General features: G+C 41.3%; 1 protein-coding gene across 2 annotated transcripts; it reads left to right on the top strand.

Moving 5' to 3' along the window:
- The first annotated feature begins 7,070 nt into the window (after positions 1–7,070).
- Positions 7,071–21,351, top strand: TMEM50A (transmembrane protein 50A). Of its 2 annotated transcripts, XM_080657846.1 has the most exons (8): positions 7,071–7,229; positions 7,984–8,059; positions 10,926–11,030; positions 11,775–11,887; positions 14,815–14,882; positions 16,858–16,950; positions 18,579–18,639; positions 20,760–21,351. In XM_080657846.1, exons 3-8 carry the CDS (start codon positions 10,938–10,940, stop codon positions 20,803–20,805), a joined length of 474 nt encoding a protein of 157 aa, XP_080513972.1. In that variant the 5' UTR covers positions 7,071–7,229; positions 7,984–8,059; positions 10,926–10,937; the 3' UTR covers positions 20,806–21,351. The 2 variants fall into 2 exon arrangements, with proteins under 2 accessions (XP_080513972.1, XP_080513971.1); XM_080657845.1 differs by lacking the exon at positions 7,984–8,059.
- The last annotated feature ends 3,406 nt before the right edge of the window (positions 21,352–24,757 follow it).

Below are 24,757 nucleotides of genomic sequence, written 5' to 3' on the forward strand. Positions count from 1 at the left end.
ACCTAAAAGACAGGCTTCCGGTTTCCCATACATCTAGAGACTGTTGAGGTGTTTGGACACATCATCCTTGCTCACAGATCCACAACATGGGAGCATAGACAGTTTACCCAATATAACAGGTAGTGCTATGGTCTGAATGTCTACCCCCGCCCCCCCGCTTCCCAATTCATATAAGTCTAACCCCCAAGGCGATGGTATTAGGAAGTGGGACTTTGGGGAGGTGATTAGGTCTTGCAGGCAGAGCCCTCGTGATTGGGGTTAATGCCCTTATAAAGGAGACCGTAGGGATGTCCTTTGTTATCATCATAATCAGCTAGCTCCTATTAATAATGGAAAGAGAGCAAAGGCGAGACCAGACATTATGAGCATGGTCAGCATCTGGGCAGCTTCACCAGCAAGCTACAGCTTCACGCTCCTCAGGGAACCGGGTCCATTCCCTTCAGATCACTGGCGGAAGGGATCGCACAAAGGGGGAAATGGGCTCATGTGTAGTGAAGTTGGGGTGACCTAAGGAAGGTGCTTGTCTGTCAGGCTAGCCTTGGGAACAGTGGATTGGCTGGATCCCATCAGAAGTGTGTGAAATCTTAGGAAGTAGAAATCCCCAAGAGTTCCTTCTCCCTGTGTCCTTGCTCCATGACCCCACTCTCCCATTCTCTCCATAGCCATATGTGTAAGACAATGGCCCATGACCTTCCGAAACCCACACACAGTAGACTGCCGCTGGGAACACAAGCTAAGCTAGCCAGATGCTGGACTGAACTGGACTGTAATAAGGTACAGAAATTCTGGGCAGTGGTCTTAATTCTGGCCCTGCTGAAGACACAGTTGTACTTTTTCCATAGAGATGGGACCTTGGAGGGGAACCCCCTTAATTTTACATCATTAATAAAGCTTTCCATGAAACCCCACCCTCCTGTGGGGGGGGTCTCAGGAAATCCTTTTCCTTGGGGCACCCTAAGAACTCCACTTCCACCAATAGCACCTTCACCCCTTCCACCATGGGAGGACACAATAAGAAGGCTACCATCTGCAACCTGGAAGAGGGCCTTAACTAGAACCTGCCCACGCTGGCACTCTGTTCTTAAACTTCGAGCCTTCAGAGCTGTGAGAAATGTGCCTGGCTGGTGTGGCTCAGTGGTTGAGTGTCAACCTATGAACCAGGCGGTCATGGTTTGATTACTGGTCAGGGCACGTGCCTGGGTTATGGGCTCAATCCCCAGTGTGGGGCATACAGGGGGCAGCCAATCAATGATTCTCTCATCACTGATGTTTCTATCGCTCTCTCCCTCTCCCTTCCTCTCTGAAATCAATAAAAATACATTTTTAAAAAAAGAACTGTGAGAAATAAATTTCTCTTGTGATAAGCCACCCAGTCTGTGATCTGTTGTCATAGCAGCTGCCTTTATTTCTCTTGAGGATGTTGTTGCTGAATAAAGAAGGATGTAAAACTGACAATTAGCTTTAAATTTGTCCATTTACATATTATTTTCAGAAAAGAGGGAAACGTGAGTGATTGGTAACTTATTTAAGGATCTCATATTCTCTAGAATGTCTACAATTTGGAACTATGCTTGATTATCCATTCAGCAAGCATTTCCCTCAATATCATCATCATCTTCTTCTTCTTTATTTTTACCAGTTACAGGAAAATCACAACATGATTTCTACCTTGGAATAGATTATAGGCATCTGGAAATTACACTGGTTTTAGAAGAGGCAAATACTACTTTTAAAGAACTTGGTCTATGTATAGTATCACATAAAATTAACACCAGTAAAGAGAATTTTATGAAATTTGTAAAATGAAAAATTCAAACACATAAGTTTAACTATATATATATATATATATATATATATATATATATATATATATTCTTTCTGGTAGGGTCTCTATTTTTTTAACAGGAAACTGTGCTCATAGAGACTGCTTTGTTACAACCACAGTCATGTGCTTCATGGAATCTAATTAGAATATACCATTAGAATCTTAAGATTTTTATACTTCCCTTTTTGAAGACCACTTGGTGCTTTCGAAGAATTAACAGTTTTGTTAACAGTGCTTGTGATTCATTCTTCCATTGAGAGCAAGGGCAGAATCACGCAGTCACTCACTGCAGGACACACAGATGGCCAGTGTGTGGCAATGTTTAAATACTCTTCTGAAAGTTGATACCACAGCTCTGTGCATTGATTACAAATGCACCCCAGGATTATATTTTTCTTTTTTATTGCTCAGTTTGCCAAGGTTTGTTTGCCAAACAGAATATGAAAAATGAACATGAGATTTTCTTGCACAATTTTTAATAGATATATGATCAAAATGTAAGCTCAATTGCTTAAGGAAATCATAAACATGATTTTTAAAATATATATTTTTATTGATTTCAGAGAGGAAGGGAGAAGGAGAAAGAGAAACATCAATGATGAGAGAATCGTTGACCTGCTGCCTCCTGCACGACCCCTGTTGGAGTCAAGCTGCCCTGATCAGGAATTGAACCATGACTTCCGGTTCATAGGTCAACAACACTCAACCACTGAGCCAGGCCAGCTGGTCATCATAAACACAATTTAATCACTCAATATGGCTGTAAATAGGTTGTTACTGTGGAGTATTCTGGTATGGACAAAGTATTATTTTCACTAAAAATTCTGAAGACCCAGGTTCTTCCCCTCCCCCATAATACTTAAAAACAAACAAACAAACAACAAAAAATACTGCACACACACACATTTTTGTCGTACAAGAGAAAAGTAAGGAGACATAATAACTAAATATAACATGATCTTCTGGATGGGATTTTGGAACAGAAAAAAGGACATCAAATAAAAACTAAGGAAATCTGAGTAAAGTATTGACTTTAGTTAATAACAATGTATCAGTAGGGGGGGACAAATGGTGACAGAAAATAAATAAATACATGAAGTATCAATGTTAGTTCACTATTTGTAACAAAAGAACCACAAAAATGTAAAATGTTAATACTATGGTAGGTAAGCTGTGGAGGGAGGTAATATGGGAACTTTCTGTACTATTTTTTTTTAAATATATTTTATTGATTTTTTACAGAGAGGAAGGGAGAGGGAGAGAGAGTCAGAAACATCGATGAGAGAGAAACATCAATCAGCTGCCTCCCGCACACCTCCCACTGGGGACGTGCCCGCAACCAAGGTACGTACCCTTGACCGGAATCGAACCCGGGACCCTTCAGTCCGCAGGCCGACGCTCTATCCACTGAGCCAAACCGGTTTCGGCCTTTCTGTACTATTGATTCATTTTTACTGTAAATCTAAATGAAAAAGAAAAAACAGCAACAACAACATAACTCTCATCCATGTACCCATGGAGATGGATGGTGGTAATGACTGCACAATGGAAATGTACTTAATACCACAGTACTATACTCTTAAAATAGTTAAAATGTTGAATTTTGTTTTGTATATACTACAATACACAGAGGTTTGCCATTTTTACTTCAATTTTTTTTTTTTTTCTGTTCACAAGGTTTAGAATTAGGTGACTTGCTCAAGTCACACTATTATTAAGTGGCAGAACTGATATTCGAACCCAGATTTGACTGCCTCCAAAGCCCATTTCTTAACCACCTGCTTTATTGTTCCTCCATTAGTGTCCCCGGAACCCCTCCTCTTCTTGCACTTTAGGTATATTCCAGGGTCTTACCTCCTCCTGAAAGCTCTTCCTCATGTTATTCTCTCCTGCTTCAGGTCCTAAGATTAATAGCTCATGTTCATTCCTTCAATAAATATCCATTGAGCATTTTCTAGGTACCAGGAACCATGCTAATACTTCTCCATACTCCTGTAATTGTTCCCACAGCCCTGGAAAAGAGGTGCTGCTATAAACCTCAGAAAACTGCAGCTTAAAGGTGTTCAATTGCCATTTCTGTGTTATAGACCTAGTTGGTGCCCAAGCCAGGCATTAAACTCAGGTGTGTCTAGCTCTAAAACGAAAGCTTTTCATGACTTCCTTTGTTCACTGGAGACAGAACATTACTTTTATTTCTTGAATTGTGTTTACTATGAGGGAAGGCTCATGCCCCACATGGTTAGTAGCTTGAGTTGCTCTTATTCTCTAATCATCCATACGTATATTTTATTATATATTCCTCTGGTCATTTCTTCTGCTTGTCTTTTAACTCTCCCATGAGGTCTGAGCTTTGTACATACATGGAATTTTTTCTGTGTGTGTGTACCCTGCCATCTGAAGCTAGAAGGAAATTGGGTGTTCTCTTCTGAGCCCCTGCCCTCTCAGAGGTTACTTTTCAAATATAGCATTGCTATTGGGTACCACTGTTCATGTTAGGATGAATGGTTGTACAGTCACTATTAATGACAGTTACACACTTATTATAAGCTCTAGAGGCCCAGTGCATGAGTTTGTGCATGGGTGGGGCCCCCCTGGGTGACGTGCAGGGATCGGGCTGAAACTGCAGTTCAATGCCACCTGCAGCTCCTACCTGCCACTCCCACTCATCCTGGCCCCACTGTGCCTGACATCGGCTCGTGCCCAATTAATTGCCAGCCATGAGCCCTGCATCTGGCGCCCTCCCAAAGGGAGTGGCCTGTGGGATCAGGCTGAAACTGGCTCTCCGACAGGCCCCAAGGGGTCCCAAATTGCGAGAGGGCCCAGGCCAGGCTGAGGGACCCCACCAGTACATGATCAGGCTGGGGAGGGACCATGGGAGGGCTCCAGGGCATGTCCGGTCCATCTCACTAAGTCCTAATCCACTGGACCCCAGCAGCAAGCTAACCTACCAGTCAGAGCATCTGCCCCCTAGTGGTCAGTGCACGTCATAGCAAGAGGTTGAGCATCCTTAGCATATCATTAGCATATTATGCTTTGATTGGTTGTTCAGTTGTTGCCTTTGGTCTATTTGCATATTACCCTTTTGTTATATAGGATAGGATGACTCAGTTGATCACTGAGTTCTTTCCCCTAATTCTGATGGATATCATTTGATATGTAAGTGGCTGCAGAAAGGCATTTAAAACTCTTGAGAAGATACAACACTCGAGGTTAATATGATGACTATGAGGAGAGTAATAGCCAAGGATTTAAAAATTCCCCAGAGCAGAAATTCCCAGGAGCCAAGATTTAACTAAATATATCAATAGATGAAATGTCGCCCATTAGATGAAAGAGTCACACCTGATCTGTAAGATCTTTTCATTTAGGGTAACAATTCCTGATTTATTAACACAAACATCTTTTACCAATTATAACATATGCACCTCCTTTTTGGGCAGTAGGGGGTCTAAGACTCGTCTATTTTGTAAGACTACTAAACTGATGTTCATTTAAAAATATGCTCTAGATTATACTGTATAGCTTTGTCTTCTATTCAGTTAATGCCCACCCCCCCCCCAAACCTCAGAGCTGCAGAGATTTCATGCCTCTAAGAATATAAAAATAATTAAATGACCCAACAACATTGGTTCCCTAGCTGACTTATATACTGTCTCCTTACATGTAAAAAAGGTGAACCTGTAGATGCCTCTCTTAACGACAAATGACCGACCCACCTTTTTCTGCTTTGTTACCTCTTCCTGAATCTCTCCCTCCAACTGTTGAGCTCAGAGTTAAAGTCGTAGGCCCTTCTGTAATACCTTCCGCGGGATCGTGACCGTGCGTGGCGCCTCTGGGCGAGACCAGTCACAACTCCCGAGCACCGCTGATCGGGGCTGAGAGCTTCTGGAGGGGACCAGCGGCCACAAGCCCATCACACAGCTAAGACATCATTTCTTCCGGCTTTTGAAGAGGGTCACTCCCCCCAAACCCCATTTTCTCTTGCACAGCTGTTTGAACCCCGAGGATTTCCCAGGGGCATGATATTTGGCAAAGTGTGGAGACATTTTTGGTTGTCACAGCTGTGGGAATGACACAGGCATCGAAGGAGCAGAGGCCGAGGATGCACACTAGACAGCCCCCATAAACAGAAGTTTTTTGTTTTTGTTTTTAAATATATTTTATTGATTTTTTTACAGAGAGGAAGGGAGAGGAATAGAGAGTTAGAAACATCGATCAGCTGCCTCCTGCACACCTCCTACTGGGGATGTGCCCGCAACCAAGGTACATGTCCTTGACTGGAATCGAACCTGGGACCCTTCTGTCTGCAGGCCGATGCTCTATCCACTGAGCCAAACCGGTTAGAGCTAAACAGAAGTTTTTGGCTCAAAATGTCAGTAGTGCCCAAGCTGAGAAACCTTGCCTTAAAGCAAAGGGAAGAAAGGTCAAATCCTATAAATAGGTCACGGCACCAGGATTAGGGACACCCAGTACCCCGCACACTGAACCTGGACATCCCCACCTCGCAGCAGTGACTTAGAAAACATGGTCATGGTGGTAACAAAGTTAAATTCACAAAATTTCATACTCTGAAATAGCTCCTCTTGGAGGCGGAGCTACGGCGAGGGCGGGGCCAGACTCAGAAAATAAACAAGACTTAAAAACTCACAATAGTGCTGTGGAGCTGCCAACTTGGACCCACCTACTTTGGTTTGTTTTTAATATATTTTTATTGATTTCAGAAAGGGAGAGGGAGAGATTGAAACATCAGTGATGAGAATCATGGATGGGCTGCTTCATGCACGCCCCCTACTGGAGATCGAGCTCACAACCTGGGCATGTGCTCTTAACTGGAATGGAACCCAGGACCCTTCAGTCTGCAGGCCGAGCATCTAGTCTATCCACTGAACCAAACCGGCTAGGGCTGGACCCATCTTTTGCACCACGGGGAACCGGCACTTTTCTTGACACCTACACCTGAGATAACTGGGGGGCTGACTCCAGCCCTAGAAAATTTACCGCCTCACTCAAGACGGATACAAAGTCAACAGTTGCCTCCCTTTCGAAGCCTCAGTACAAAGAGTTACTTCTCGCACCCACAGTTGAAAGGTGTACTTCCGACGTCCTTAGAGAACAGCGCCGGCGGAGAGCCGCGCCTGGCCGCTGCAGGCGCCGAGCATGCGCAGAGACGTCGGCGTCGTGGGCGTAACTCCGACCCTGGCCCCGCCCTTTCTCCTCCCATCCCGACGCCCCGCCCCCTGTCCCTGTGTCCGCATGCGCGTCCGAGACCCGGGGGTGGCACTGCTCCATCCGGGTATCTGGCGGCCTGTGGTGGTTTTGTTATTTTGGCTGAAACCGGGATCGTGAGGCGGCCCCGTGTGGCACGACACCGGGCTCCGGACCGACTGCACGGGCGGGGCTGGACGTAAGTGCCAGGTGGGAGCGGGGGAGGAAGGCATCGCCGCGGCAGGATAGTGCTCGGACCCAGACTCCGTGCCTGGCGGATGCTGAGTCGTTGTCTCCCATTCTGGGAGCGACTGACGGGGCTGTGCCCGGCTGGACCTTCAGGCTACCTTCTTCGGACCTGGTCCGGCGGCGGCGGGAGAGGGCAACCGCGTCCGGATCCCGCCAGGCTGCCGGGCCGCGCCCTTCCCAGGACTCACAGGACCCCTGAAATTCGCCTTGCCTCTCCTACTTTAGAGCTGGAGAAACTGAGGCTCGGCTGGTTCACCCGGCGAGCCAGAACCAGTATCCAGACCTTCCCAGTCCACACCCCACACCTAAAACCCCGCGTCTGTGGGCGGAGTTGGGCAGGATTGTGCCAGCAATAAAGCGAAGGAGAAGGGATTCGAGGCGGGGTCACTGGGAAGAACCGAAAGTAAACATACACCGGCGTGCTGTTCCTCCTGGGGAAGAATGAAACTAGGGAATTTTCAAAATTAAGCTTGTCCTAAAGGCAAACTAGCCCTGGTTATATCGCAGTTTTTAATATTTAATTTTAAATAGGGACGGTACAGTTGGATTTTTGCTCTTTATTAGGATACCATGTTTTTAGACAGTCATGATTGCTGGCTGCAGAGTAGTTTAATGGACGGCTTCAGATTCGCTGTGGGAGTTTGGGTGTTTCTGGATTATCAGCAAGTTATATGTAATTCTGGCTTTTTCATACCCTGAAACAGATACTATGACTGTGTCTCAAGCCATGTCTGTACAGCTCATCTCGGAAGAATGTTTTATGTAACTTGGTCAACTATGGTAATTTAGCAGTGGATTTTTACATCTGAATATTAATTTCAATGTTGTATTTTCTTTTGGCTGGAAAATAGCTGTTAGAATCAGAGATATCAAAATGAAATGGGTGTTCTTTTTGTAGAAATTACACCAAAAGCCAGGCTTGGAGAAAGAAAAAATAATGAGGTGATATGAGTAGACCTGCAGTGCAGTGTTAAATTTCTTAATCTGAAGAAACACATTTTCAATAAAATGTATAAATTCATAAGAGAAATCTTTTTCGTCTGACTGCATGCTTTAACTCAGCGAAAGTTGATCATTTGTCTCTCCACTATGTTAGTGCTCCTGGACTGTAAATATCAAAATCATATAATAACATAATTTAGAGTTAAAATTAATAATTATTATAACAATTTTAAATACTTGGCTATGTACCTTTGTTCAGATTACTTAAATATACTAAAACAATCTCTTATTTTTTATTGAGATATAATTGAAATATAACATTAGTTTATGGTATACAGCATAATGGTTGGATATGCTTTATATTGCAAAATGATCACCACAATAAGTCTAATTAACATCCATCACCACATAGTTACAAAATTTTTCTTGTGATGAGAACTTTCAAAATCTACTCTCTTAGCAACTTTCAAATAATACAATACAGTATTATTCACTGTATATTATATCCCTCCCCAGGACTTATTTATTTTATAAATGCAGTCCAAAGCCATCTTTAAATTAAGAAAAATACTAAATAGGAAAAAAGGGAAAATAAATGAATCCAAATTTTATTTTCCAAAGTTATAATGTGGAACTTGATCAAAAGTTAAATTGAATGTTCTGAAAAAGTGTATATAGCCAAACTACAGTACAGTTGAACTTTGCATAACATGGTTTGAACTGTGCAGGTCCACTTATAGGCGGACTTTTTCAACAAATATACAGCCCTCAGCATCCTGGGATTTCCCATCCCAGGAATCCACAGATGCAGAGAACCTACTGTATGCATTGTCCTACACTATCCTATCTAATAAAAGAGTAATATGCAAATTGACCATCACTCCAACACACAAGATGGCTGCCCCCATGTGGACACAAGGTGGCCACCACAAGATGGCCAGCAGGGGAGGGCAGTTAGGAGGGACCAGGCCTGCAAGGGAGGGCAGTTGGGGGCAATCAAGCCTGCAGGGGAGGGCAGTTAGGGGTGACCAGGCCAGCAGAGGAGGGAAGTTGGGGGCAACTGGGCCTGTAGGGAAGGGCAATTGGGGGGGACCCAGGCTTGCAGGGGAGGGCAGTTAGGGGTGACCAGGCCTGCAGGGGAGGGCAGTTAGGTGCAATCAGGCTGGTAGGGGAGCAGTTAGGCATCAATCAGGCTGGCAGGGGAGTGGTTAGGGGGTGATCAGGCTGCTAGGCAGAAGCATTTAGGGGCAATCAGGAAGGCAGGCAGGCGAGCAGTTGGGAGCCAGCAGTCCTGGGTTGTGAGAGGGATGTCCGACTGCCCGTTTAGGCCTGATCCTACTGGGATTAGGCCTAAATGGGCAGTCGGACATCCCTCGAAGGGTCCCAGATTGGAGAGGGTACAGGCTGGGCTGAGGGACACATACCCCCTGTGCACAAATTTCATGCACTGGGCCTCTAGTCCTATATAATAAAAGCCTAATATGCTAAGTGTCCGGTCATCTGGTCAGCCATTCAACCAATCAAAGCATAATATGCTAATGATATGTTAAGGCTGCTCATCTGCTCCCTATGACGTGCACTGACCACTGGGGGGGGGGTTTTAGGGAGGGACAGGAGGGGGCAGACAGTTGACCAGTCACTATGATGTGCACTGACCACCAGGGGGCAGATGCTCTGACCTATAGGTTAGCTTACTGCTGGGGTTTGGCTGATCGGGACTGAGTGAGACGGGCTGGATACACCCTGGAGCCCTCCCATGGTTCCTCTCTGGCTGGCCAACCTCCCACGTCCCTCCCTGGCCCCGATTGTGCACCAGTGAGGTCTCTCAGACTGGCCTGCGCCCTCTCGCAATCCGGGCTGAGGGATACCCCCCCACCCGCCCATCCCCGAGTGCATGAATTTCGTGCACCGGGCCTCTAGTTTTATATAAGGGACTCGAGCATCCTTGGATTTTTTAAAAAATTATTTTTATTGATTTCAGAGAGGAAGGGGAAGGGAGAGAGAGAGAGAGGAACATCAATGATGAGAGAGAATCATTGATTGGCTGCCTCCTGCACACCCCACAGTGGGGATTGAGCCCACAACTCAGGCATGTGCCCTTGACCACAATCGAACCTGGGACCCTTCAGTCCACAGGCTGATGCTCTATCCACTGTGCCATGCCGCCTGGCCATCCTTGGTTTTTGATATCTTTGGAGATCCTGGAACCCATCTCGTGCCTGGCCACCCTCCCACCACCCCCACCCCCACTGGGTACTGAGGGACTATAGTTAAGTTTTTAAGGAGTCAAAAAGTTATCTTCAGATTTTCCACTGCGTGAGTGTTGGGTTCCCCTAAACCAGTGGTCGGCAAACTCATTAGTCAACAGAGCCAAATATCAACAGTACAACGATTGAAATTTCTTTTGAGAGCCAAATTTTTTAAACTTAAACTTCTTCTAACGCCACTTCTTCAAAATAGACTCGCCCAGGCCGTGGTATTTTGTGGAAGAGCCACACTCAAGGGGCCAAAGAGCCGCATGTGGCTCGCAAGCCGCAGTTTGCTGACCACGGCCCTAAACCCTCTTGTGTTCAAGGATCAACTGTATTTGTAACTTAACTTTTAATAAGTTATTCCTGAGCTATTATTTTCTAAGAACATAAGTCAGGTTTGAAGCAAGTAAATAGAAGTGCTTTATTTAATTGTTTTCCTTTGTTTTTTTAAGTGACCTGAAAAAATGTCTGGATTCCTAGAAGGCTTGAGATGCTCAGAATGCATTGATTGGGGGGAAAAACGCAATACTATTGCTTCCATTGCTGCTGGTGTTCTAGTAAGTGTCACTGATCATTTGGGTCTTCACTATTTTGGTGTGTTTGTTTTTATGTTTAATTTCTGTATGATGTTTTAAATTAATGTTTTTCTTTATATATTTGCCCTTGATAATATCCAGAACCAGATTCAAGTAAAATAAATTATCATTTGGTGTTAAATTGATTTTCGCATCCTACCTGAAATGATCTGTGGACTGCACTGTAATTGATCAAAAGGAAAAGCAGAACTGCAGCCATTATTCACAATGTCAAGAGAATAGCTAAAATTCTACCAACAACAGTTATTCTCCATATTACTTTGAAATTTTGTTTTATTTTTCAATACATATATCTTTCTGGAGGCTTACAATATATCAGCAGCTGGCCATTCCTTTTCTCAGTTGGAATCTGAATCATTTTATTTCTTTCTCCTGCCATGAGATATTGTACCTGATTTCTAGTTCCCAAAGTTAGATTATAGACTTTATTATGAAAATATAAATAATGACTAAAGTAAACACAGGAAAGAAGTTCATGTTAATAAATATTCATTGTTGTCAGATTTAAGGGTGTCTAATATTTAATCCTATATTATACCATGTGCCAATTACATGTAAGAAATTGCTGGGACATTTAAGAAAAATTGGAAATTCATTGAAGGGATTCCTTCACTTTAATACCTTGCTTTCTTTTGAGTTAGTAATATATGCAATTAATATCTGAAATTTCTCCTTGATATCACATTTTTTGTTTGTTTGTTTTAGTTTTTTACAGGCTGGTGGATTATCATAGATGCAGCTGTCATTTACCCCACTATGGAAGAGTTCAACCATTCATACCATGCCTGTGGTGTTATAGCAACCATCGCCTTCCTAATGTAAGTGTCATTGTCAGTGACACTAATTACATAGGTTGTCCCAAAATAAAAATGTTCTACACATAGTTGAGTAGATTTAAATTTTTGAAGTGTTGGGAAGTTAACAGGTTGGGCATCGTTTCAAAATCAAATAATAGAGGACTTAAAAAGAAAAGCCACAATGCTCTTTTCTATTCTTCCTTTTACCTCTCCTCTTCCACTTCTATCTCCCAGCTTCTCTCAGCTGTCCTATTTCTATTCTGTCAATGTTTATAACATTACTTTTAGGTCAGAAACCATGTACTTTGTCTAAGGGTTTGTTTATTCATCTAACAAATATTTATTAAGCTTTTATAGTCCCAGACTCACTCTGCTGTAAAAACAGGAAATACAATAGTGAATAAACCAGGAAAATCCTTGCCTTTTTGGAATTTATACTCTAATGAATGAGGCAGATAGTAACAAAAGAGAAATAAATTAAATACATAGCATGTTAGATAACGGTTAGCACTAGAGAGAAAAAGCAGAGAAGGGAGATATGAACTGCCAACAGTGTGTAGAGATTTCATGCCAAGTCAAGGAATGCCTCACTGAGAAGGTGGTTTTTGAGCAAAGACTTGCAGAAATGAAGAAACTTATCATGGGGATATACATATAAAGAGGATCATTTCAGACAGCAGCAAGTACCAGGACTCTGGCATGGAGATCAGTAAGATTGGAGTGAAGGGTTAAGGTAATAAAAGCTAAAGAAGACTGAGGAGACTAGAGAGACATTAGAACAAAATGTACCTCATGATTCTGGGCAGGATCCTTTTGCTATTAAGAGCATTATTTGCGGGGGCAGGGGGGGAGTGGAGGAGGAAAGAGCATTATTAGGACAGTTGGGGACTTGAATCAGGTCTGAAGATTAAATGGTAATGAATCCTTGCTCATTTCCTGCTTTTGATGGTTGTATTGTGGTTCTTTAGAACCAACTGTCTGGTTTGTGGGAAATACATATAATTGTATGCCTTGTTTGTAGGAAGTACAGTTCCTGGGATTGTGGGGCATCATGTTGACAACTTTCAAATGTTCAGGGGCTAACATTTGAACTGTACTTGCAACTTTTCTGTAAGTTTGAGATTACATATAAAACTAGTAATATCAGAGAACAAATAGAGATTGTTTGAGAATGTGCTTAATAGTAAAGACTGACAAGGCAGGATCATGGCTATCTAATAGAAAATTGTGAATTTTATTCAAATGACTCAGCAAGGAAAAACAAGAGCTAAGAACCACTAATGAGGAACATCTGCATTTTTAAAAATATGAAGCTTGTTTTAAAATATATCTATTTTGCCTGGCCTGTGTGGCTCAGTGGTTGAGTGTAGAGGTCACAGGTTCGATTCACGGTCAGGGCACATGCCTGGCTTGTGGGCTTGATCCCCAGTAGGGGGCGTGCAGGAGGCAGCTGATCATGACTCTCTTTCCCTCTCCCTTCCTCTCTGAAATCAATAAAAATATATTAAAAAATAAAAATAAAATATAAAATATATCTATTTTATGTACCAGGTAATTTAGTTAATGTCATTGAAAATAGCCCTAGCTGGTTTGGCTCAGTGGATAGAGCGTCGGCCTGCAGACTTAGGGGTCCCGGGTTCGATTCCGGTCAGGTGCCCATGCCTGGGTTGTAGGCTCGAACCCCAATGGGGGAGTGTGCAGGAGGCAGCCGATCAATGATTCTCTCTCATCATTGATGTTTCTGTCTCTCTCTCCTCTCCCTTCCTCCCTGAAATCAATAAAAATATTTTTTTAAAAAGAAAATAATTATGAGCATTTTGATCATTCTAAAACTTAGATTTGAGTCCTCAGTGGTTAGAGCATCGGTGCAAGGACTGAAGGGTTCCTGGTTCAATTCCTATGAAGGGCACATACCTCGGTTGTAGGTTCGATCCCAGGCCCTGGTCAGGGCATGTGTGGGAGGCAACCAATCAATATGTCTCTCTCACATCAATTTTTTCTCTATCTCTCCCACTCTCTAAAAATCAATGGAAAAGTATCCTCAAGTGAGGATTAACAAAAACAAACAAACAAAAATAAAGTTTAGATTTGAATGAATAAATTAAGACTATATTATTGAGAAAAAAATTAGGGTTCAAATATTCAGTACATTTATTGAACACCTACCATGTGTCAATCCCTGTGATAGACATTGAAAATAAAAATGGGAAACAAGATAGAGCCCCTGCCTTCATGAAGCTTATATTCTAGTGGTGTATGTGTGTGTGTTAAATGTATATAATGTTTAACTTTTTAACTTGGTATATTGTGAACATTTTCCCATGACATTTAAACATTTTTTAAGGGTACTTCTAAAGGCCAGGCTATCTCAGTCTAGAGTGGTACTCTATGAAAGTCAGTGAGAGACTTTTTGTGTTTGGAAGATCTATCAGGAAGTGAAAAAAGAAGATTTACCATTTGATTCTCTTTGTGTTGAGTATGTCTGATACTTACAAATAGAAGACTAGATAGGACCAAGCTAAAGATTATTCTAGTCTTAGCAAGATAAAATTTTGAGAATTTTTTTATTGAGGTATAATTGACTATTTTGAGAATTTCACTCACATTTTTAAAAGCATCAGAATCATCTAAAGGACCTGTTAAAACTCAGATTGCTCAGCTGAAGACTCAGAGTTTCTGCTTCAGTAAGTTTGGATAGGGCCGGGAATTTTCTTTCTAATGTGTTCCCAGGTGGTGGCTGATTCTGCTAGTCTTGCGACTATAACTACTGCTTTAGAGCATGTCTGGTCGAAGGGACTTGCTTAAGGTCATGTGAATCTATTACTTGAGACTCATGAGGCCTAAGGTTAAATTTGAGGAACTCTGGCTTATTGTACCTGGTAATTTGATGTCATGAATAGTCTACTCTTGGCATCGGAAACCCTGATTTCTTGGTTTTATTTATACAGGATTAATGCAGTATCGAATGGACAAGTCCGAGGAGATAGTTACAGTGAAGGTTGCCTGGGTCAAACAGGTAAATAGGTACAAATAATGTCTTACTATGCATCCTTAAAGTGAGAATATATATGGAAAGGCCACTTGTCTAACTCCTTCAGATTAGGAATAGAATGGAGGTGTATCTAGAGCAGAAGTTACAGGTTCCAAGGCATAAGGTAAAAGTTGCATTTGGTTAGAGTTGGCTTTAAAGTACAGAATATGCAGTTTTGAATATATAACCCTGTGCAATAATGTAGATATACATGTATACAGTAAAGAACAGTATATAATGAATATATATGCAAACTAGAACTGGCCTTACTTTCCAGCTATTCCATATAAATTTTCTTCCTTTTGTGCCAACCTTATTTGATTGAATTAGCATTTTGAAATAGCTTAGATTAGAATCATAGGTTTTAGTGTCTCTTTTAAAATACACAACATAAAATTCGCCATCTTAACCATTTCTAAATGTAGTTCAGTAGTGTTAAGTACATTCACATTGTTGTGTAGCCAACCTCCAGAACTTCTTTTTATCATCCAGGCCCTTCCTCCTCAGCTGAGGAAATCATGTCCCCTGGACTCCATTGCCATGAACCCGATGTAGGCAGGATACAGGACGTGTGACACAGTTTCCTAGAGTCCAATTTGCTCAAAGAATTGAGGGGACAAATATTTATTAAGCAATGTAAATGGTAAACTGAAAGTATTACACCCATACAGAAATAAACTTGGTTATAGGAAAATTGCAAGGTTTTTTGTTTGTTTTTATAATAAAATAGGAGAAACCACTAGTCAGCTATGATCTCTCCTTGGTTCATTGACTCTCTTCGTAGATGAACTTAAGGAGAAGAGATACAGAAACACGGACCTACCATAACTTTGTAAACTAAAGGAATAGGTGAATGTTAGTAGTTAGTGTTGATAATAATCTTCTATATATATAAAAGGCTAATATGCAAAGTGTCACCTTGGGAGTTCGACCAGGAGACCAGGAGTTCAATCACTTGCTATGACGTGTGCTGACCCCCAGGGGGCTGTGCAGAATGAAGGAAGGCCCCGGCCAGTGGCCGGCAGCCTGTGAAGGAAGGCCCCAGCCAGCAGCCGGAAGGCCCTGATTGGCCCTGTTCGCTGGCCAGGCCTAAGGACCCTACTTGTGCATGAATTCTAGTAAGACAATAATAGCTAGAACTAAGACTAGAAGAATATGGCCATCACATCTTTAAATAAAATTTTTTAGCTAGCGTAGCTTTGTAGGGGTCAGAGACAGTTGTATTTGTTTTGTGTGTGTGTGTGTTTGTTTTAATATCACATCTATGAGTAACAGCTTATTTCATAACTACTGTGTTTGGATATGAAATAAGAAATATATATATAGCATTCTATTTGCCGTGCTAATTAAATAAACTCAGCTTGGAGTTCATTTTAGGCAGTATAATGATTTTATAGCAGATCTTCATAAATATTATTTAAATGTGATTTAAATCTTCCCCTATTAACATAATTTTAATGCAGCTTTTCTAAGTGCCAGCCACAATAAATATGTATTTATTTTGCTGCCAAACTTCCCTGAAAGTGAAATATGATAGTGTTTAGACTCAAATATCACTGAATATGAATCTTTTGTAAGTATACCTATGTTTTTGTTTGAAAGTTCTCTTAGAGGACTTTAAATTTTGCAGCATAATTTCTAAAAATATATGAAAAATGAGTCTCTAAATACGGTGAAACATATTTTGTAAGACTTTTATTGGACAGTTGAGGACAGTTTTTCTTAGTGTAGATATTTAGGGAAAGTAAATATAGGCACTTAAAATACACAGACCAGCCAACAAGAAAAAGGCCCATGTCTTCACTGTTGAAAGATACTCAACACATCTGGTCTTTTTATTTTAGACTTTAATGATAATTACACATTTTTTCTGTTTGAGTTTTTGTTTTCTTTTTGAAAGTTAATTGAACTGACTCTGCCATCTGAAAAACAATTCTGGTAAAATGTTATTTCTTTTAAGGTGCTCGCATTTGGCTGTTCATTGGTTTCATGTTGGCCTTTGGCTCTCTGATTGCATCTATGTGGATTCTCTTCGGAGGCTATGTTGCTAAAGGTAAGAGAGAGCACAGCTTATATTTTACTTCAATGGAATACTGAAATTGAGCATTAAAGTTGGTTATTTTTTTCAATGGCTTTTTTCATATAGCTGGGCCACCTACTAGCAATACATTTATGCCTAGGAACTCCTCTCTCCCTATCAGTATTTTGTTTTGTTTGGTATGTTTTTAGTATCCTGGAAGGAATGGGACTTAGCTCTAAGCCTTGCTATTCTTTGGTTTTAAAAAACCTCAAAAGCAGAATATATATGTTCTCCAGCTACTTGGCAGGTTTTGACTTGCTGAATAATATCCATGCAAAACTCTAATATCATAGAATTAGAATTTATTGAGCTAATAAATTTCTGATAATGACATCATTTCCTTTTAGATAGAAAAGTAAATTAACATTTCGTGTGCTTCTGTTAAATGAGGTCAGTTTAAGGCAAGCTCAGATAAAGGCTTGCTCTTAGATCCTTGGCTGAAATTTTGCCTGAGGGATATCAGAAAAATATGAAAACCACTTAATGTTCCAAGTAAAATTGACTATGTTTATCATAGTAAAAATACAATACTAATGATTTGTAGAAACTGGACTAGCGGAGATGTAATCTAACCCTTTACTTGTTTGAACAAAATGTGATTCTTGAACTAAAATCATGAGTTTCCTGAATTTTTATTAAAATCTTTTAAGTCTTACTGATAAGAATGATAGGCATTTTAAAATATTTATATCTTTATTTTGTTTATATGTTTATCATTAAAATCATATTACCAAAAATGTAAAAAAGAAAAAACAGAAAAAGGAACTATAATAATCTTACTACTCTTAAATATTTTGGTATATTTTCTTTGGTCTCTTCAGTTTTTTATGTAGTTATAATTATAGTATAAATAAATTCTTGAAGCCTGCTTTTGCATGTAACGTAATATGGTAAGTAGTTCTCTTGCTGCTACAAAATCTTTGTCACCATCATATTAGAAAGACAAAAAAATTACTTTTTTTACTTGAATTGCATAATACTTGTTCATTGTAGTAAACTGAGACTATGAAAGAGCTCAGAGAAGAATATAAAATTACTGATAATTCTTCTTTCCCAGATACAACTATTAATACAGAGTTCCTTTTTATAGGAATGTGTTTATCTCATAGAATTTTTTAAATATATTTTTATTGACTTCAGAGAGGAAGGGAAAGGGAGAGGGAAATAGTAACATCAGTGATGAGAGAGAATCATCAGTCGGCTGCCTCCTGCAAGCCCCCTACTGGGGATTGAGCCCACAACCCAGGCATGTGCCCTGATCGGAATCAAACTGGTGACCTCTTAGTTCCTGGGTCAACACTCAACCACTGAGCCACGCCAGCGGGGCGTTCCTCAGCACATTAAACAGTGTCAAACATAGTATGTACTTAGTATTTGTTGAATGAAGGGATCTGTCAACTACTAAACCAATACTAGACTCTGTCATGTATTATGTCATTTAATACTCAAACAAACCATAGTTACCAGCAAAATCAATTATATTAGGAAAATTGATATACACCAGATTATCAAAACTAAAATGTTTTGAGATGATAAACCTCTAAATATTATTATTATTATTATTTTACATTATTGTTAGTATATTATTATTATTTTTACAGAAAAAGCTGTAGTATACCCTGGAATTGCTGTATTTTTCCAAAATGCCTTCATCTTTTTTGGGTAAGTTTGTTTTGCATTTTTCATCCTATCTTTTCTTTTTAATGCTTTCTTTATAATAGTTTCTTTTTTTAATTTCTTTATTGATTAAGGTATTACATATGTGTCCTTATCCTCCCATTAACCCCCCAACTTCCCCCATACACACACACCCCACTCATGCCCTCAACCCCCTGTTGTCTGTGTCCATTGGTTAGGCTTATATGCATGCATACAAGTCCTTTGGTTGATCTCTTCCCCTTACCCCCACCCTCCCCTACCTTCCCTCTGAGTGTAATAGTTTATTTTATGTCATTTATATATTTAGTTGCTTTATTTACCCCTGTTCAGTGCCCCTCCATGTTATTATCATAAAATATAAAGAATGAGATTTTTAAAAAAAAATAATTTATTGACTTTTAGAGAGAGAGGAAAGGAGAGGGAGAGAGAGCGAAAAACATTGATGCTCTTTCTACTGCCTTCTGCCTGCAACCTGAGCATGTGCCCTTGATCAAGAATTGAACCAGCAACCTCCTGGTGCAAGGGATGGCGCCCAACAATTGAGCCACACCAGCCAGGACAAGAAAGATATTTTTAATACATGGGTTTGTTTGCTGCCAGCCTTTGGAATATACATTGATTTTTAAAATTGCTACCACCACCCTGGCCTGGTAGTTCAGTTGGTAGGAGCATCATCCTGATATGCCAAGGTTGCAGGTTTGATCCCTGCTCAGGGCACATACAAGAATTAACCAGTGAATGCATAAATAAGTGGAACAACAAATCATTGTTTCTCTTCCTTTTTCCTTCTCCCTTTCTTCTCCCTCCCTCATTCCTCTCTCTCAAATCAATACATAAAAATAATTTTTTTTAAAGAGTAGAGAAATAAATTGGAGACCTGTTAAACAAGAATCAGAATTTTTTTTTATGATTCTTTTTTTTAAATTGATTTTTAGAGAGAGAGAGGGAGAGAGAGAAACAGCGATGTGAGAGCGATATATTGGCCAGCTGCCTCCTGCACACCCTCTACCGGAGATGGGGCCCGTAACTTGGGCACATGCCCTGACCGGGAATCGAACCAGCAACCTTTTGGTGCATGGGTCAACCTTCCAACCAACTGAGCCACACTGGTCAGGGCTGTAAATCCTTTTCTAACACATTCAGACAGAATAAATTCTCTCTGTTTCTGTGCTCCCTTAACATTTGGTATATATACCTCTCCCCTCCTCCCCAATACTTACCACATAGGATCATCAAGAATGTGAGCAGCTTGCCCTGGCTGGTGTTGCTAAGTGGTTAGAGCATAGGCCCGTGCTCTGAAGGGTCACTGGTTCAATTTCCAGTCAAGGGTACATACCTGAGTTGTAGGTTTGATCCCCTGCTTTGGTTGGGGCATGTGTGGGAGGCAACCAATCAATGTGTCTCTCTCACATCGATGTTTTTCTCTCTTCCCACCCCCTCCTTCCTTTCCACTCTCTCTAAAAAAATCCTCTGGTGAGAATTTAAAAAAAAGAAAGGAACAACTTGAGAGCAAGGACTATATCTTATTTATCTTTATAGCCCTAGCATCTAGCACCTAGTACCTTGATACTCAAAAAAGGTTTGTTGAGCCCTAGCTAGTTTGGCTCAGTGGATAGAGCGTCAGCCTGTGGACAGAAGGGTCCCGGGTTCGATTCCTGTCAAGGGCACATTCCCGGGTTGTGGGCTCAATCCCCAGTAGGGGGCATGCAGGAGGCAGCTGATCAATGATTCTCTCTCATCATTGATGTTTCTATCTCTCTCTCCCCCTCCCTTGCTCTCTGAAATCAATAAAAATAAATAAATAAGGTTTGTTGAATGAATTTGATAAAAGTCAGACATATAATGGTTACATACTAAGCCTTGATTAACTTTTTAAGAGTGACATATGTCCCCAGTACTCATAGTTAAGGATGTGAGATGCTGGTGATAAATAACACAGCTGAGCACAGTGGAAGAATTTACTGCCTTAAGAGTGATCAGTTTCTGTTCTAATACAGCGCATGGTTTTTTCATACAGCTCATCAATTATTCTTCGGTGCTAGTTTCCCATGATTCTAAGTCTCACATATCTTTGCTTTTCCCAAACTTAACTAGTCATGTGATGCTTCTTGTTTTATTCACAGAGGACTGGTTTTTAAGTTTGGCCGCACTGAAGACTTGTGGCAGTGAAAACATCTGATTTATTGCTCCTGTACAACAGCCCTGCATGGGTTTGTTCTGCTGTGTTTGTTTTTTATTTTTAATACTCACTCCCAATCTTTTGTAATGACATTTTCTAAACTTATTTCTGAGTGTAGTCTCAGCTTACATGTGTGTGATACTAATCATGAGAAATCGCTATTTAAACAATAACAACAAAAATCTATTGTGGTATGCATTTGATTGTCTTATCAAATGTTAAGGAAAAGCCCTAACCGGTTTGGCTCAGTGGATAGAGCGTCGGCCTGCGGACTGAAGGGTCCCGGGTTCGATTCCGGTCAAGGGCATGTACCTGGGTTGCGGGCACATCCCCAGTGGGGGGCGTGCAGGAGGCAGCTGATCGATGTCTCTCTCTCATCGATGTTTCTAACTCTCTATCTCTCTCTCTTCCTCTCTGTAAAAAATCAATAAAATATATTTAAAAAAAAATGTTAAGGAAAAGTATTCCACGTGAGTAAGTTTTGTTAAGTTTTATCATGGTATAATTGTAAAAATAAAAATAAATTAGAAAAGTGATTGTGGATACATCTTATATGAGTATTTGTCATAGCCAAGATCCAAAATGCAATTAAAGTGCTCTTAAGATATGATGTGTTTATTTAAATGTGGGCTCTTCTGTGTCAAATATTAAGTGAAATATAAACATTTTCTTGTTTTTAAAAACTATTCAGTGGTCAGAATTCTTGCTCACTATACTTTGTTTTGGGTTTATTCAGTTTTGCCAAATTCTGGAAATGTTTCAGTGTAAGTAAGTAGCTATTTAAAGTCTCCCAAGGGGTGAGTGAGCATGTCGGGAGCAGCTCCTGATCCAGTCACCAGGCTCCTCAAAAGTGTCCCTTCTGGCCCTAGCTGGTTTGGCTCAGTGGATAGAGCGTCGGCCTGCGGACTGAAGGGTCCTGGGTTCGATTCTGGTCAAGGGCACATGCCCGGGTTGTGGGCTCGATCCCCTGTAGGGGGCATGCAGGGGGCAGCTGATTAATGATTCTCTCTCATCATTGATGTTTCTCTCTCTCTTTCTCCCTCTCCTTTCCTCTCTGAAATCAATAAAAAATATATATTTTTTTAAAAAGTGTCCCTTCTGTGCCACTGATCCGTGATCAGCTGTGCCACCTGGTTCTGGTGGGACACACAGTCACTCCACAGCTACCATTGAAGGAAAGAAGAAAAGGAGAGGGATTTGACACTATACTCAGGTAACAAATTTTGTTGGTGGTTTCATAATAAATTGGATTCCATGTTTCATTGTATCTCTGCAATGAAACACTATGCTCAAAATAGACCAGCCAGGTCAATTATAATTACAAACGTTAACTACTGGGAGTGCTCATAGTCTCTTCCTCTTTGGAACCCTGCTATCCCTTCCCTCTCGCCCCCCGCCCCCCCAGGCTCCCCACTTCAGCCAAGTGGGGTGTTTTTTTTTTAAATAAATCTTTATTGTTCAGATTATTACAGTTGTTCCTCCTTTTCTCCCCCATAGCTCCCCTCCACCAGGTTCCCATCCCCCCCATCCCATGCCCTTACCCGCCCCCCACTGTCCTCATCCATAGGTGTACGATTTTTGTCCAGTCTCTTCCCGCAACCCCACACCCCTTTCCCCCTGAGAATTATCAGTCCACTCCCTTTGTATGCCCCTGATTCTATTATATTCACCAGTTTATTCTGTTCATCACATTTTTTTATTTACTTGATTTTTAGATTCTCTTGTTGATATGTATTTGTTGTTCATAATTTTTCCTCTTTACCTTTTTCTTCTTCTTCTTCTTCTTCTTAAAGAATACCTTTCAGCATTTCATATAATACTGGTTTGGCAGTGATGAACTCCTTTAGCTTTTTCTTATCTGTGAAGCTCTTTATCTGACCTTTAATTCTGAATGATAGCTTTGCTGGGTAGAGTAATCTTGGTTGTAGGTTCTTGCTATTCATCACTTTGAATATTTCTTGCCACTCCCGTCTGGCCTGCATAGTTTCTGTTGAGAAATCAGCTGACAATTGTATGGGTACTCCCTTGTAGGTAACTAACTGTTTTTCTCTTGCTGCTTTTAATATTCTCTCTTTGTCTTTTGCTCTTGGCATTTTAATTATGGTGTGTCTTGGTGTGGTCCTCTTTGGATTCCTTTTGTTTGGGGTTCTCTGTGCTTCCTGGACTTGTAAGTCTATTTCTTTCACCAGGTAGGGGAAGTTTTCTGTCATTATTTCTTCAAATAGATTTTCAGTATCTTGTTCTCTCTCTTCTGGCACCCCAATAATTCTGATGTTGACATGCTTGAAGTTGTCCCAGAGGCTCCTTACACTATCTTCAACTTTTTGGATTCTTTTTTTTTTTGCTTTTCCGATTGGGTGTTTTTTGCTTCTTCATATTTCAAATCTTTGACTTGATTCTTGCGATCCTCTAGTCTGCTGTTGGATCTCTGTATATTATTCTTTATTTCAGTCAGTGTATGCTTAATTTCTAGTTGGTCCTTTTTCATATCCTCGAGGATCTCGCTAAATTTATCGGCGGTTTCTAGAAAATTCTTGAAAAACCTTACAATCGTGGTTTTGAACTCTATATCCAGTAGTTTGCTTTCCTCCATTTCTGTCATTTGTGATCTGTTTCTTTGTCTCTGCATTATGGCTGCTTCCCTGAGTTGATAGAGTGGCTTTGTGTGCTAGGTGTCCTATAGGGCCCAGTGGCTCAGTCTCCCCAGTTACCTGAGGTGGACACTCTTGGCACACCCCTTTGTGGGCTGTGTGCACAGTCTTGTTTTAATTAAGCCTAGATTGTTGTTGGTATCACGGAGGAATTGGCCTCCAGGCCAATTGGCTGTGAGAATGAGCTGTGTCTACGATGGGAGAACTTCTGTGCTGGAGACACCCTTATGGGGCAAGACTTGCTTCATTGGGGCTTTGGTGCTCACTGAGTCTGCCCCCTGAGTGTGTCCCTTATGGATCTGAGGAGTTGTAATCTGGATGGTCTCACACTGACCACTGGGTACACTGGCTCTTGGATCTTTAAGGAGGTGCTAATTTAGCCTCTGCCTGAGGCCACCCAGCAGGAGCTACGGAGAGATCTGCAGATTCCTCTTCTTTGTTTGGGGTTTGGAGGTGCCCAGATGAGGCCCAGCTGTGAAGCAATGCAAGCTGCTATGGGGCCTTGGTCCTTCTTTGGATGTTTTGGGTCTCTCTGACCCAGTTGCAGTTTGTTAGGTAATTTTAGACTGCAAAGGGCCAGGCCATTCATATGCAAAAGCCTCTGCTCACAGCTTGGGTGGGGCAGGGTCTCAGGGAATTAACAGGGTGGAGCAAACAGCTATGGCTGATCCTCAGCCCTGCCTTAAGAGGCCCCCAGGTCTCAGTGTAGTCTGTGTCCCTCGGTAAACGCTGCAAGCACCTCTGAGAGAAAGCCACCCTCGAGTTCCGCCCAATGCCAGACAGTCCAGTTTCTCCCTGGATGAGTTTGGGTCCCCAGAGTCTCGCCTGGAACTGGAGTTCAGAGCAGTCGGAAGCTTGTGTCTCCCTCCCAATCGAAAAAGACAACCGCATCCTCAGTTGCCAGCCCTTTCTGCGTGCGAGCCTCCGTACCTCCGCACTTTACTTCCGCAGCTCCTCTAAGTTTCAGTGTGCTTTTCTCTTCCCTTCTAGTTGTAGAATTCCCACTCAGCCAGCCTTTCAGTGGTTCTGAATGATGTCCGTTTTGTCTTTTAGTTGTAGTTTTGAAGTGATTGTGTGAGGCAGCAATTTCAGGTGTTTACCTATGCCGCCATCTTGGTTTCTCCCCAAGAGGGATTTTTTTTTTAAAGGAGCTAGCTAACTATGGGTACATGTTCTTCAGAACTACAGCTTGAAATGTTTTCTTTCATCAAACTTGCTACAATTAGCCTTCATTAAACACAAAATATCTCTCAGATGATTTAAACCTTGACAGCCATAGTTACCTCCCTGT

The sequence above is a fragment of the Plecotus auritus genome (assembly GCF_963455305.1).
Source record: "Plecotus auritus genome assembly, chromosome: 2".
In the NCBI taxonomy this organism is placed as follows: domain Eukaryota; kingdom Metazoa; phylum Chordata; class Mammalia; order Chiroptera; family Vespertilionidae; genus Plecotus; species Plecotus auritus.